Source organism: Dermacentor andersoni, chromosome 5 (genome assembly GCF_023375885.2).
Source record: "Dermacentor andersoni chromosome 5, qqDerAnde1_hic_scaffold, whole genome shotgun sequence".
NCBI lineage: Eukaryota > Metazoa > Arthropoda > Arachnida > Ixodida > Ixodidae > Dermacentor > Dermacentor andersoni.
The window spans coordinates 131270244-131283789 of record NC_092818.1 but is presented as its reverse complement, the minus strand read 5'-3'; the positions used below and the strand labels follow the sequence as shown (position 1 = coordinate 131283789).

Below are 13546 nucleotides of genomic sequence, written 5' to 3'. Positions count from 1 at the left end.
ACTCTGTCCGAGTTTTGTTTTTGAGAGGTAAGTGGGCGATCTCATGCTATTTTGGTTAAGCAGTAGTACCATTTAGTACATACTTTTTCCGAGCTCCGGCCAACTACAGTCTAACGAGGTTTCACGGTATCAATTTATTAGAAGTGAAAGTTTATTGCCACACCAAGCATGACAATGAAAAATGTGTCCGCATCGCCAAGACTGTTTGCTAGGTTGGTTTGAAAACAGCAAAATGATGCTGCAAGCATGTTTAGCATTGAACAAGCACACAAACTGTAAAACAAGTATATCTTTATACAAACAGGCTAGTATTTAAGATGCCCTGATACAAGACAAGCAAGAAAAATTACAGATTGCAGCACTCAATGTTAGCATCACACAAAGCATTGATGGTGGTTTTTACATACATAATATAACAGAATCCTCTCTTTTGACTAATTTTACATTACGAGCAGAAACAAATACCAATGTGCTTAACATTATACATACTATATTTTTTTAATTGGAGAAGATATGGCAGCAGTTTCTATGCCTGAGGATTTCTTTATCCGATGACAGCAATGTATGCAATTCTTACCAAACCTGTTAAACTTGCCTTATATCACATGTATTTCAACTCTGGTAACGCACAGACAACATAACTACAAAAAAAGTTGCACACATTTTAGCACAGCAGAGCCGATAAGGGTAGCTTTGCAAGGGTGAAAGCTACAGCCTGCGGCTGTGTGGTTGGTACTGAATGTCAATCAAAAAACAGCCAGAAATGCAGCCTGTGTTGGAGCCCCAAATTTGCTTTGAATGTTAACTATCAATGGTTATAAATTAAAAGTTACCTTGCATATACTTCACTCGAACACACGACATCCTTGCACGGTTTATTTTAGCTAATAATCCGTAATTTTGGCTTCCCATGTTGCATTTTACCAGCTCCACCTCGGAGGTCAACTAGAAGGGGCCCAAGTTGACAGACATTATGTGGGTATCGCATCTTAGCCTTTTGGCTAAGAATAACTTCAGTAGCTGTTCTTAATACTATTTGATAAGAAAGGTTTTAAGGACTAACACAAGTCTCCGTACATATCTGGGATTTTGTGAAGCATTTGCAATGTCTTCGGTAGATATTGGGCAGCGGAAGAAAAAGAGCCCACTAGAACTTCCAAAGGATGCGAGAACTCCTTTATACAGTTTCGCTGTCTTTGATGTCGGATTGCATAAAACTGCAGAGGTTTATTTCAGTTCTCACAACAGACAGAAAACATAGCGCAGTAGAAGCCGCACATATTTAAATGAGATCGCCACTTACGTGCATTTTGCTTCACCTATGTCAAAACACAGCTGACCCACGAGTGCTGCACTTTGGTCTCCGAGACACTAAAAGAAAACATAAAGTACAGATACTTTTCTTAAATATTAGGAGACAGTGTAAACAATGCATCTAATTTGCACTAGAGCATAGTAAATGTGCATTTTGAGCAGCCACTGTGTTTTCCCACGTACACGTACACACGTAAGTACTATCCACATGATGGTGCTCAACAAGGACTGCATGTGACAAAAGGTTGCTCACCCCCGAAATAGGAACGCCAAGAAGTGGACCTTCACACATTTTCCCATAGATTTCTGAAGAGCTGTGAATCTTGGGAAGTATCGACATCGGTACCCCGAAAAACCTGGAAGCAGAAGTACAGGCAAGTCAAATAACTTTATGACTGGCATGCTCGGGCTGACAGCAGGAAGCCATGCACGAAATGTTTTTGCTGACATATCCCTTTGAACACGTTATCAGCTTACATCTCAAATTGAGTGTTTTTTAATTAATGTTAGCAGATTTATTGATGATCAAGATGCATTGCACACAGCGACAATGAGGAAAGGCGTAATAATGTACAATGGTCGATTGAACAGTGAAGCAGATTCACCCACAAGTATTCAACCAAGAAAGACACTTTGATAAAAGGAATAACACATAAAAGGACCGCCTCAAAGAAATGTGGTCACTATTTATGGCAGGAAATTTTTTTCAAAAATTAACAAGCTGCCTTTTCCCATTAATGGACAGTGCTGGCAGAGTATTCTTGATTGGGAAGCTTCCTGCATTCTTTACTTGGCCATTTATGCTAGACAAGTACTTCATTGAGTCTGTAGTAGTAGCCCATTATGGATTACTGTGCAAGGTTGAATAAGCACACCTTATGGCACACATTTCTACGACATAGTAATTAATAGGCCAATTACTTACGCAAAAACATGTCACTGAATGTTTTAAATGCCACATATACACATGATGTGCATAGTCTATAAAACAAGCAATTCCACTGGCTGATGCTCGGATTACGGTACTACATGCTAAGGCCAGTTGTAGTGTGCCTGCGGAAATCGACAAGATTCTTAATTATTTGATGCTGTCAGGCCAATAGCGCAACAAACTCCTTAAGTTTTCTGCTGACAAGTTGAACAACTGTGTTCATATATAGTACATGTTTCCACTCGAGCTTCTCTTTGTTTGGAGGGGGGCAATATCTCTTCACTGTGACTGAGTAATAATTCTGTGATTGCACACTTTTGCTGTCCACTTGAAGGCATTAGAGCAGGTGAATGCTTTTTGAGCAACTCCTCATTTCGCGAATTATTGAGAAATGCCAGTAAAAGAAGTATGTTTGCTACATTGGTCAAGTGACAACACTTTCAGTGAAAGTGCTCGTTCGAGTATGGACTTGTTTGCAAATACTATATATGAATAAGTGAGCAAGTAAACTTCTCAAGTATAGATGATGTCACTGTTTATATATGCAGTGGCCAGGAGTGTTACACTGACGCACTAAAAGTGAAAAAAAAAAGAAACAAAAGACAGACACTTCAACATGCACTCACTTGCAAAGAAAGTTATCCCACTGGAGTGTTTCAATATCCATGAGCATTGTTCGACTAGCATTTGTCACGTCAGTGATGTGAACACCACCATTGGTCCCTCCTGTGAAGTTCTGACAGGAAAGGAGAAATAAGACCTAAACCAAGAGAAACTGCTTCCAAAACACTCAAACATCTTTCTTGTCATGCTATTTTACCACGAAATTCCACCACTGCTAGCAACTTCCAATGATTAATTTACTCCTCGTACCTTTACATTAGGATGCAGAACTCACACGCACACCCAGACATGCACTATTATGTCACTAAACCTACAAGCTTCAAGAAGAATTACGGAAAAAGGCCAAATTTTTTTTCTCATATTCAAATTTCCTTTGACTGCTTTACCAAGAAAGATAGACGTATGTCGGATATGTATAAAATTAATGTCTCGCTACTGTTTCTGACACACTTGACAGACTTGGTAGACTTGATCATGGTGGGTTCAACCATCTCTTGAATCTAGAGCCATCCAGCATCTGGCAAACTGTGCTAAATCAGTATGGACTGAGTACGAGTCAGTGTACTCATTAGCGAGTATTCCGGCCCTATGTTTATACAGTCTATGCTCATTACAACGAATCCGCATATAATAGACTTTTGGATATAACAGGCCATATTTCAGCCTTAGTTTGTTCTACCTATTTTATTAATGCAACGAAGTTCGCTTACGACGGGCCGCGCTACAATGGACTATCAGCTACAGTGGACAAAATTAGTGGAAATTTTTCTCAAATCGAGCATACAAAACGTACTTTTACCGTATCGGCACGGGCTAACAACTGACTTGCGAAGGTCAGCAAACAATTGCGGCACAATGTCGTGCATACGAGGGAGGAAAGCGGAGCGGAAACACACCGTCTTTTTTTTGTGCGTGAGGTGTGGGGAGGGGGGGACAGAGGGGTTTTTACTCCGAAGGCTGCTGATAATGCTGCAGTTGCCGTATATTGAAAGCGATTTGCAATGTGTAAAAAATGTATCCAGTGCTGGTAGCTTCGTATACGCTGTGCTGCTTCACTTATCTTATTTAATTTGCTCTCGCAATCAATGTTTCGCCTTTCAGGTGAAACTGCGTATTTTCTTGTTTGTTTTTTTACTTAAGACATTCGTCACTCACTCTTTGCAATAAAGTTGTTAGACATCGCGACGAAGGTTTAGGAAGCGAGACGTTTCGGATATTACGGACTTCAGCTAATACGGTCTTTTCTTTTGACAGATTATCAGGGTCCGTTGTAACGAGAGTCAACTGTAGTACTTAGGTATTTATCTCCCTAGGCTGTCTGCATGCCTGTACTATCAGCATAAATTCTAATGTAGACACGTAGAAAATGGTTGGAATGCATCCTTGTGTTTCCATGTTCCCCTAAAATTTAAATAGTTACCTAATTCAAGTTACAAAGTGAACATTTGGGATTGCACCATGCTTAAAAACCAACCACAGTTTGTTTTCCCGTTGCACTCTGATGCAGCTACAAATGGCAGGTACCCTGATCCATTCTTTGCTATCTGCATTTAAATTTAAGCTGATGGTACAGTAGAACCTCGTTCTTACGTTTAACAAAAATGCAAGAAAAAGACGTACCAAACGGGAAGACGTACAATCCATAGTCAATCAAAATTTGACAGACTCATCTGTAGTTGACATCTTAGTAACGCGAAGAGTTGTGCGAATGGTTGCAGCACGAGACGTCGACGCACCCCGAGCTGATGGGGAGGCGTGCATAGTTGTTCTTGGGGCATTCGACAAGCTTCCAATTGCACTACTTGAATTCAGCCTGGGTAAGCAGCTTCTACGAGTGGGGCATTTTCGGTGGGAAATTTTGACGTGTTCACTTGCACCCGCGCATTGCTGTGAATGCGGCATGTGACGGCCCTGAAGGAAATTTGCTGGGACTGGAATAGGAAACCAAGTGCATGCCGGTGTTCCCGTGAGACAGGTGGGACTGCATTGTGGGGAAATTGCTGCAGCAGGTGGCCGCTGTTATCGATCATGCGTGCCTTGCAACCCTTAGTTTTATATGAGATCTAGCGGCCAGAAAACATATCATACGATCGCAGCTTGGCAATGTACTGAACGTTGGTGCCCAAAGATCGTGTTTTCCCAGTACCTATGAACCGGTGAAAAAAAAAAGCCTCTATTGGGTGATATTTTGTGTTCTCGATTGCAAACGTTGGTGCCGGAAAATCAAACATAACGGGATAGTATCAGCGAGGTTCTGCTGTCTATGCCTTAAATTTTATGTGACACTACTCATCATGCCTGGCAGCTCTAAAGCCCACATCTAAGACCAATAAAAATATTCGCCTTTCCATAGATCTGGAAAAGAGTTCCAAGCATACACTTACATATATTAGCCACGAGTCTACAGTGCCAAACATGCAGCGCCCTTGTTCCATCGCAGCTTTTACATCAGGAACATTGTCCATGAGCCACTTTAGCTTAACCGCACTGAAGTACGTGCTCAAAGGTAGCCCACATTTTTTCTAAAAGAAAGAAAAAGGAAGCAGATTTCACAAGTACATCACACGTAAATAGTATCATAAATTCCATAATATATATATATATATATATATATATATATATATATATATATATAGCCGGACCCGACATAAGGCAATGCAACAGACTGCTTTGTTCCCTTGGCGTTGTTGCTGCCCTTGACACAGAAACTATTTAAGCCTTCCGAGAGCTTTGCCAGCATTTCTTCTGTTTGAGCTCTGTGTTGTGCTTTCTTGCTTTTAGTAATGACGAAGTAGGCCAATGACATAAAGAAAATTGACATAGTATTTTTGCAGTACTATTCTTAACTAAAGCACAGCAAAACAATACTGTTTGTTTCGATGTCGTAAGAAGTTTCGATGTCATAGAAGTTTGGAACGCCACTGTTCTCCGCTTCCATCTTTATCATAATGTTGCAAGCGGAGAATATTGGAGTTCCGGCTTATGAAATCTTGTACAACCACGCTAGTTCAAAGGCCGGTGGGAGTACGATGTTGGAGGATGAGTTTCTCGTGTGGAAGGCAAATGAGTGGTAAAGGGATTGAGAAGTCTGCTGCGAAAAGCTTGCGTATCGTGGTAGCCCACAGTTCTTATGGTTGAGACGAGCTCTCATTCTCAACCTTCGATGTGTAAAAGTTCAAAAAGCAGCAGAGGGGAGCCCGCACACAGACCACTATAATAGCACTGGCCACATGTACAGCTCTCCATAAACTTTGGAAAGGAATGTTACATGACACATAACCAGCGAATGGGACGCTAGACTAGAACCTGATAGAAGTATGTAGGAAACTGTGATCGCACACACTGACGGCAGTGCATAAAACATAAGTTGACTTTCTTTTTTTCTGAGAGAACAAGGCAGTTTTGTTGGCTGTCACATTAAAATTAATTATTGCAGACATCACTTACCTTAAGATAGTTCTTATCATGACCTGGGATTTTTGACAGTAAGGTTTCAACAGTACCCATCGTCCTGTTATCCAACCACACTGCACAGTTAGCAGAAAGAAAGGAAAGTTCAAAATAAGCCATGCACTCATCTCACAGATAGTCCCACATGATAAATATTCTGAAACTTCAACAACCAGGACAAAAGACTAGACCAGTGCGATTCCCCCAAAACATACCTGCACCAGATACAACATTACTGCTTATATATTTCAACATGTAACAGAGAAAAAAGGTCAATAATATCTGCATAAAAGTACAAAAACACGAGAGAGGTAGCCTGTCTTAGCAAAAGTAATAGGTATATAATAATGGACACTCTGCTGCCATAGTAAAACAGCAAATGAAAGTGTGATTTAAAGCACGCTAAACTTTGACAACACAGGTGACAAGCTCAATAGTGATTCATTCTGTGCTTACCAATAGCATTGTACAGAGGTCTGCCAGTTTTTTTGTCCCAAACAATTGTTGTCTCCCTCTGATTGGCGACTCCAAGTGCTAAAAAACAAAACAAAAATGACACACAGACAACCATGAATTTAACGCTGTCACTGTTGCAAGTTGCACAATAGGTTCTATTATTAAAGGATGCAACAACCATTCCCAACAATATCATGGCACTTCAAAAACCTGGCATGCGAAGCTTTGCAGAAAGCATTACTTTAAAAAATCTATGGCTTCCTCTCAAATTTAAGAACTGGACAGAATGCCGTAAAATGGATTATGGTCCCACCCAAGCAAATGTATACAAGCTCTTCAAGTACTGCATGCAAATCTGCATGGTGATGTCTCAAAATCAGAAATACTAATGTACATTATGCTTGAAACATGTCTCACACATTATAAAACATATCCGACTAAACCTGCAAATAACGTTGATTAACCCTGTCATGCCGCAGCTGTGTTTTCTTGTTCTGGCGTTTTTTGCAGAATTATTAGCACTAAATTTATGAAGTGGTTTAGTGGTTTAGAAGTAAATGAAATAGTCGATTTTCTTCTCACAGTAGAAGTGCTGCTAACTGGGCCAGTTGGTTCATGCCGAGACTTGAGAAAAACCAGTGAAAATAATTGAGATGCAAGTACGACAGAAAGCGCTGTGGTGTCTTTTCTTTCTGTGGTGCTTGCGTCTCAATTTTTTTGCCGGTTTTTCTCAATTGTTCTCACACCTCAAGTACTTTCGAGAGTTCAAACATCACAAAAGAGGACTTACTTTTCAGTAATGCACTATCCCTGCTATATGCTTTCAATTATTCTTAAAATGCAATAAATTTGCTAAAACTGAATCTTCAACTTGGATAACTAAGAGAGAGAGAATGAAGAGGAAAGGCAGGGAGGTTAACCAGATATGAGTCTCCGGTTTGCTACCCTACACTGGGGATGGGGGATAGGGGTTAGAAAGATGACCGAGAGGAAAACGCTAAAAAAAAAAAAAAAAAACCTTTCAGTGGCTTCCAAGTCACTGCGGGATTATCGGCAATGAACAGGCGGATCATGCTGCCCGCTCAGCCCATACTGAGGAGCGCCACGTCCCAATTCCTCATTCTAGAACTGACGCAGCACGGAAGCTCCGCCTACTTGCTCGGCAGTGCACCGCGTCGCAATGGAATGAGCCACATTTAAGAAACACGCGACTGTACTCACTTGATCCAACACTAAGTCTTCGAGCGCCATCACAGCTTCGCCGTAGAGACGCCACACTTCTATATCGACTTTGGTTGGGCGTTGCCTTTACTAAAGCCTATGCATTCCGCATAGGGATGACCGACAGCCCAACCTGTGACCACTGCGGCCATGAAGAATCAATTGGCCATATTTTGTGTGCCTGCCCGCAGTACAGTACACAGAGGGCATGCCTTCGCCACGAACTTGACCAAGTGGACGACCAAACGCTATCCGAAAAAAGAATTCTACAACATCGAAAGGACCTACCGTCACAGAAGAAGGCCGTGCAAGCGCTATTGCGCTTTTTGCGATCTACCGGCCTGTGTGAACGACTTTAACTGGAACGCCTTTTGTGTGTGTGCCTCCATGTGTGCGTGTTTTTTTTTTTCCTTTTTTTAACTAAATTGCCTGAGGAGGGAGTTTGCAGAGTGATTTACCAATGCCTTAAAAATGTAGACAAATGAATGGCTTCAAATTAAGTTTTTGACGTGAAAAATTAAAGATACAAGGAAATGGGAAGCTAACTTGAACACAAAATTTTGGAGCCTTTATTTTACTGCACTCCATAAAAAAAAGAAAAAAAGTTGCTGCATGCTGCCAATCAGAAGATTACTGCACAATGCAAGGAAAGTGGCATGCTGCACTGGCCAAGCTGGTGGCCATGGCTGTTGAATAATTAGTGCTCATAGCGAGATTCTAAAAAATGAGAAGTTCTCGAACAATGAAACTTCAAAACGAATATTAACATTAGAGACAAATGACCTCCCAATATTTGATCGACAACTTTATTTCTAAACAATGTGAAACTAAGCTTATATGGAGTCCATCTGGCAAACTACAGAGGCCCAGAGATGAATTATTTGATGCATGTAATGCCATTCACAACTGACCGTCTGGTCGATTAAGGAGCTTGCGAATGAGAAACAAGGAAAACAAAGAAACAAGGAAATGTACACCACCAAACGCACATACAGTGTCGTGTTCATTGAAAGGAATGTGATACTACAGCACCGCACATGGTTTTATTAAAGGGACACAGACTTGGTGAGAATGGCCAAATAATAAAAAGGTTTGCCTAAATCAAGAAAGCAAACTTATATGAGGCTGACTTATTATAAAATGCATTCTTATTGAATGATTAGAAATTACTGAGCAGAAGTTATCTACCCCGTGCATTTACTCAAGTGGTGCCTCTGGGCGATCACCATGGCTCTCCTGCAGCAAAGTCACTTTGAACAATCTTCACTCAAACCAGTCTCCTGCCCTTGATATTGAAACAATTTTGGTTATCTCTTATAGTGTTAAATTTGTACAGAAACAAACATACCACAATTTCGAATAGTGAATTCTCAAATCAAATACAAATCAAACTGCAAAAGCTACTAAATTCCTATCCGAATATTCACACACCCCTTATAAAAAGTAATGCCACACCCTTCTTTTTTTCTTGGCACACGTCCTAACCAACCAAGTTGCAAAACATCACATGTAACTTTTGTACAGTGCTGAAATGGCATGCAAGCATACACCATGTGTCACAGTCTAAACCAATAACCAACAGGTATTCAATTATTTCTTGAAAAGTATACATAGCGCATAAAACTACAGCTCAGGATGCTGCTATCCATGCCACACTAAAGATTTTGAAAGCAGACAAATTTTAATGTTTAGAGTTGAATGCTACCGTGACCACCAAATTGTCACCATGTTTTTCATGACCACATTTACATTTACACCATGTTAACAATTCAGGAGAAAGAAATAAGAAAGGAAAATTTTTGCATTTGTACAGTTTTTGTATGTGCACACTGCCCCAATATAAAAAGAAACACTTATTTGCGTTCAAACAGCAATTCCTGTGAAAATGCACATTCAAACCTCCCTCAATTCTGCGTGCTGTATAGTTCTCGTGTTACAGAGACTCCATTGTAACTTCCTTGATTTCAGTGCAAGAAGAAAAATATCCTGCTTCAAGCAAATGGCGCAGTGCACATTTTCATATTTGAGCATAAAATAGAACATATGACTATTTTTACACTCCTCCCCCACCCCTCCTGCTTAATTAAGTGTAACTGTACTAACTGGCAAATAAAATGATGGTCATGAGTTAAGCAAGTTTATAAATAACACTGTACCAGTACAACAGGCCGACTGTATATTTCAATTACTGAATATACGGTTCGGCATGACACATTTCTCGCCCCACATCGTGCAACCAGAGCTTGTATTATGCATCCCTCTTAGCTAAATGGGGCAGCATGCTGATAAGTACCGCTGTGACCTCAAGTGTGACCAACACTATGATCCTCTCCTCAAATTGGTAGTCTGCCAGCTCATATCACTATGAAGGTTGCACTAAGTTTGCGCAAGAAGGAAGTGGGCACGCCTGTCTGCAGTCTGCATACAGGCTGCTGGACCTCAGAGAAGTGTGATGCGCACACACACACACACAAAATATTAATAAAAGAGTTGCTGACATTAAAGAGCACATACATCACGAACTAACAGCTTTTGCAGAAAGTCAACAACAACACAGTAAAAAATGAAGAAGGCTAACAGCTAGTCATTTTTGTGTCTTTATATTACCAGAGCAGAACAGTGAAAAATAGCATACAGTGTAGCTGCGATATTCTGAATGGACTACAAAAAAGTTAATTGCTTGGAGTGCCAGATGAGTTAACAGTAGACAAATGTCAACACAGATGTTTGCACATGTACGAATTGAGCAAGAAATTCTGAACATCAGTTGAATTATAGTGAGCTACTAATACTGAATTTTATTTTTACTTGTACGTGGTAACATGTTGGAACAGCTAGTTACCAAGATGCCTTGGTAAAATGTACTGATCAAGTGTGAAAAATTGCTTACCTATTATATCCCGATGGTCAATCTCAAGGGCTTTCAGTTTATCAACAGTTTTTTCTATACATTCATGGACAGACTTGACGATTTCGTATGGGTCCTCTTCCACCCATCTAAATGACCAAAGTGAATGGAAAAAGTTGAGCACCCGATAACTGCCCGTCCAAGTCGAAAAGGCGAACGCAAGGGAAAATTCAACACACCCATCATTTGGAAGAACGTGCTGTATTTCTGTTTGATGGTAGGCAATGAGTTCAGATGTCTTGCTCGCGAAAACCTAAAGCAGAGAAACACGAATGTAAGGACAGTTGCTTGGATATACGAGCTCAGCGAATACATATCTGCTTAATCAATAGCTCGGGGGTTACTATCTCCCACACGCAAAAATAACGAGGATTAATAAATTAATTAATAAATAAATTCCGTATTTTCGTCGGATGCCTGAAACGCTCAGGTTTGCGCAAGATGCTGCCAGGCGATACGAGGAAAACGGCATCGTGTTTTTCTCTACATTTTTCCTCATAACATGCGAGAGAACACGCTTAAGTTTTATGGACGCAACTATCCTGAACGCGATCTTACGCATCACAAGAGCGACAGCTATGGATGAAAACAACGAGCAAATGAATGGGCGAAGCGAGAACAGCTGTGCGGGGGATCTCCACGAGTTGTTTCGGGTGCACACACGTGAAGGGCAAGCACCTGCAATCGTGAATTGTCCACAGATTTCTGCAGGTGAGAACTTATAAAGCAAGAACAAAACTCACCAGAAATCTAGTGCTGCTTGTTCCTTGATCAATGGCACCAACAAGCGGGCCATGCTTGCCGCGCACAATGTTTGGCTTCGATGCCATCGGAAGCACGCCAAATCGACCTTAGCATGGAGGTCTGGTCCTCATAAGAAGTTACATTCGTCTCCAAGAAGACACTCGAGGCTGTACGAGGGGGCGCAGGGGCATTTCCACTTGGAGCGATACACCTACAACGTAAGAGGTAGCTTACAGCATGCTTACACCTACAACTGCAACGGGAACGAAGTGCTGTACACCGGCACCGAACGCACGCTGCAGGCTAGCCACCGCATGTGCAGAGCTATTTCATTATATAGTAACGAAACAGGTCCGAATGCCAACGTGGATTCCCGCCATATCTTGCCGCTAGGGCAGAACTGAGTTGACTGAGCGCTATCGTGAGCGATGTTGCCACTACGTAGTGGGCGCCTTAGAGTTACTCTATTGTGGGCGCGGCAAATGTAGACAAGTTGCGTGCTTTTCTCGCCAGCTTGAAGCCTTCTTGACTGACTGCATAAAGCTTGTGTCCATCATGTTTTGTTATAAGAAAGCACAAGCTCCGACCAGAAATTTTTGATAACTTTATCCTCTTCAGCAGGTAAATACTCTCAACCCCTGATGCAGGAATTAGCAAGGTTTATCTAAACTAGAAATGAAATTAATAATCGCTTAACCTCGCTTATCAAGCTTAAGTTGGTGTCAAATTGCATCACGGCAGTGCGATATGAAGTAGCAAACAACGGCAGAAGCAATAAACCATCATTGTCACAATGGGTTATTGAGAATTAGAGCTATGAACTATTGTCTAAGCTAAAAATCAAAAAGGGTAACATGCTCTTTCGACTCTATTGAAGCGCAGTCGACTGACGCACTCAAGCACGCACTCACGGCAGCCAAATTTCTCGCTTTTCCTTGTGAACGCACTAAAGAATGCCATTCTAGTTGTGGATTCGATAACGGACAAATAAAAACTGGGAAATCGCAAATAGTAACAAAGGCACAGTTCTATTTGGTTGAGATGCATTCCGCAGTAACAAAAAAGCCACAATACACAGTATTCATTAAAACGTAGATAAAAACTCGTGAAGGAGAGAAAAACAAAACATACCACTAACCAATGCTGCGAGCATGTAGTCATGAATTCCCAGCTACAAAGCACTACAGGAAGTTCAACGATTATTTCACGCCGAGGTTCTTTTAAATTCCGTCCTATTTTCTACCGCCTACGGTACGATCAGGCCTTGCAGACACTACTACAATGCGAGAGATTTCTTTCTCTCTTTATTTAAATTTCTGTTACACATCGTAGGGCAATGCAATTCGATCCTACTGCGAGGGAAACCTGGGCAAAAGCTAGCCAGCAATACAAATACATTAGACACCTAAGAACCTCTAATGAGCCAACACGCCAAGCGCGTTGGCATGCTTGACGTGCTGGTTTAGCCCAGCTGGTAAGGTTCGTTGGTAAGGTAAGCTGCTAAGGCTGGTCGCCGGTTCGAAATTCACTACCGCTAAAGTTTCTTCTTTCGAATTTATTCTGTATTTTTATACATTAATTTCTTTATGCCGATTACAAAGGCGAAGTAGCGCACGTGACGTGGCGCCGCAGCCAATGGGAATTCAGGTGCCGTTTCGCTGCTACATACGCCGTCTTTTTCGCTCAATGGGCCTTTTGATGCTTTCGCATCAAGAAAAGGAACATTCGTTCTTGCATTCGATCGTTAGAGATTGTTCACTATTTGCACGTTCATGCTGTTGGCCATGAAATATTTACCCTGATTTACGTGATGGGGTACGCACAACAGAACGCACTATATCCAATGACAAATCAAGGTATGGGTCGAAGTTAAAGCTTCCTTTCTTTACAAACGCGTT

General features: G+C 41.2%; 1 protein-coding gene across 5 annotated transcripts in view; it reads right to left on the bottom strand.

Annotated features, from left to right (window-relative positions):
• Window positions 1-11975, bottom strand: part of Gk1 (Glycerol kinase 1) — a 53289-nt gene extending 41314 nt beyond the window's left edge. For all 5 annotated transcript variants that reach the window (XM_050178601.2, XM_050178602.2, XM_055071010.2 and 2 more), the window contains exons 1-9: window positions 11648-11975; window positions 11084-11157; window positions 10887-10993; window positions 6776-6853; window positions 6317-6396; window positions 5254-5391; window positions 2872-2981; window positions 1568-1670; window positions 1304-1371 (exon numbers count right to left, since the gene is read on the bottom strand). In XM_050178601.2, coding sequence (XP_050034558.1) covers window positions 1304-1371; window positions 1568-1670; window positions 2872-2981; window positions 5254-5391; window positions 6317-6396; window positions 6776-6853; window positions 10887-10993; window positions 11084-11157; window positions 11648-11734 — 845 coding nt within the window. In that variant the 5' untranslated portion in view covers window positions 11735-11975. The remainder of the gene's footprint in view (window positions 1-1303; window positions 1372-1567; window positions 1671-2871; window positions 2982-5253; window positions 5392-6316; window positions 6397-6775; window positions 6854-10886; window positions 10994-11083; window positions 11158-11647) is intronic.
• Window positions 11976-13546: the final 1571 nt, after the last annotated feature.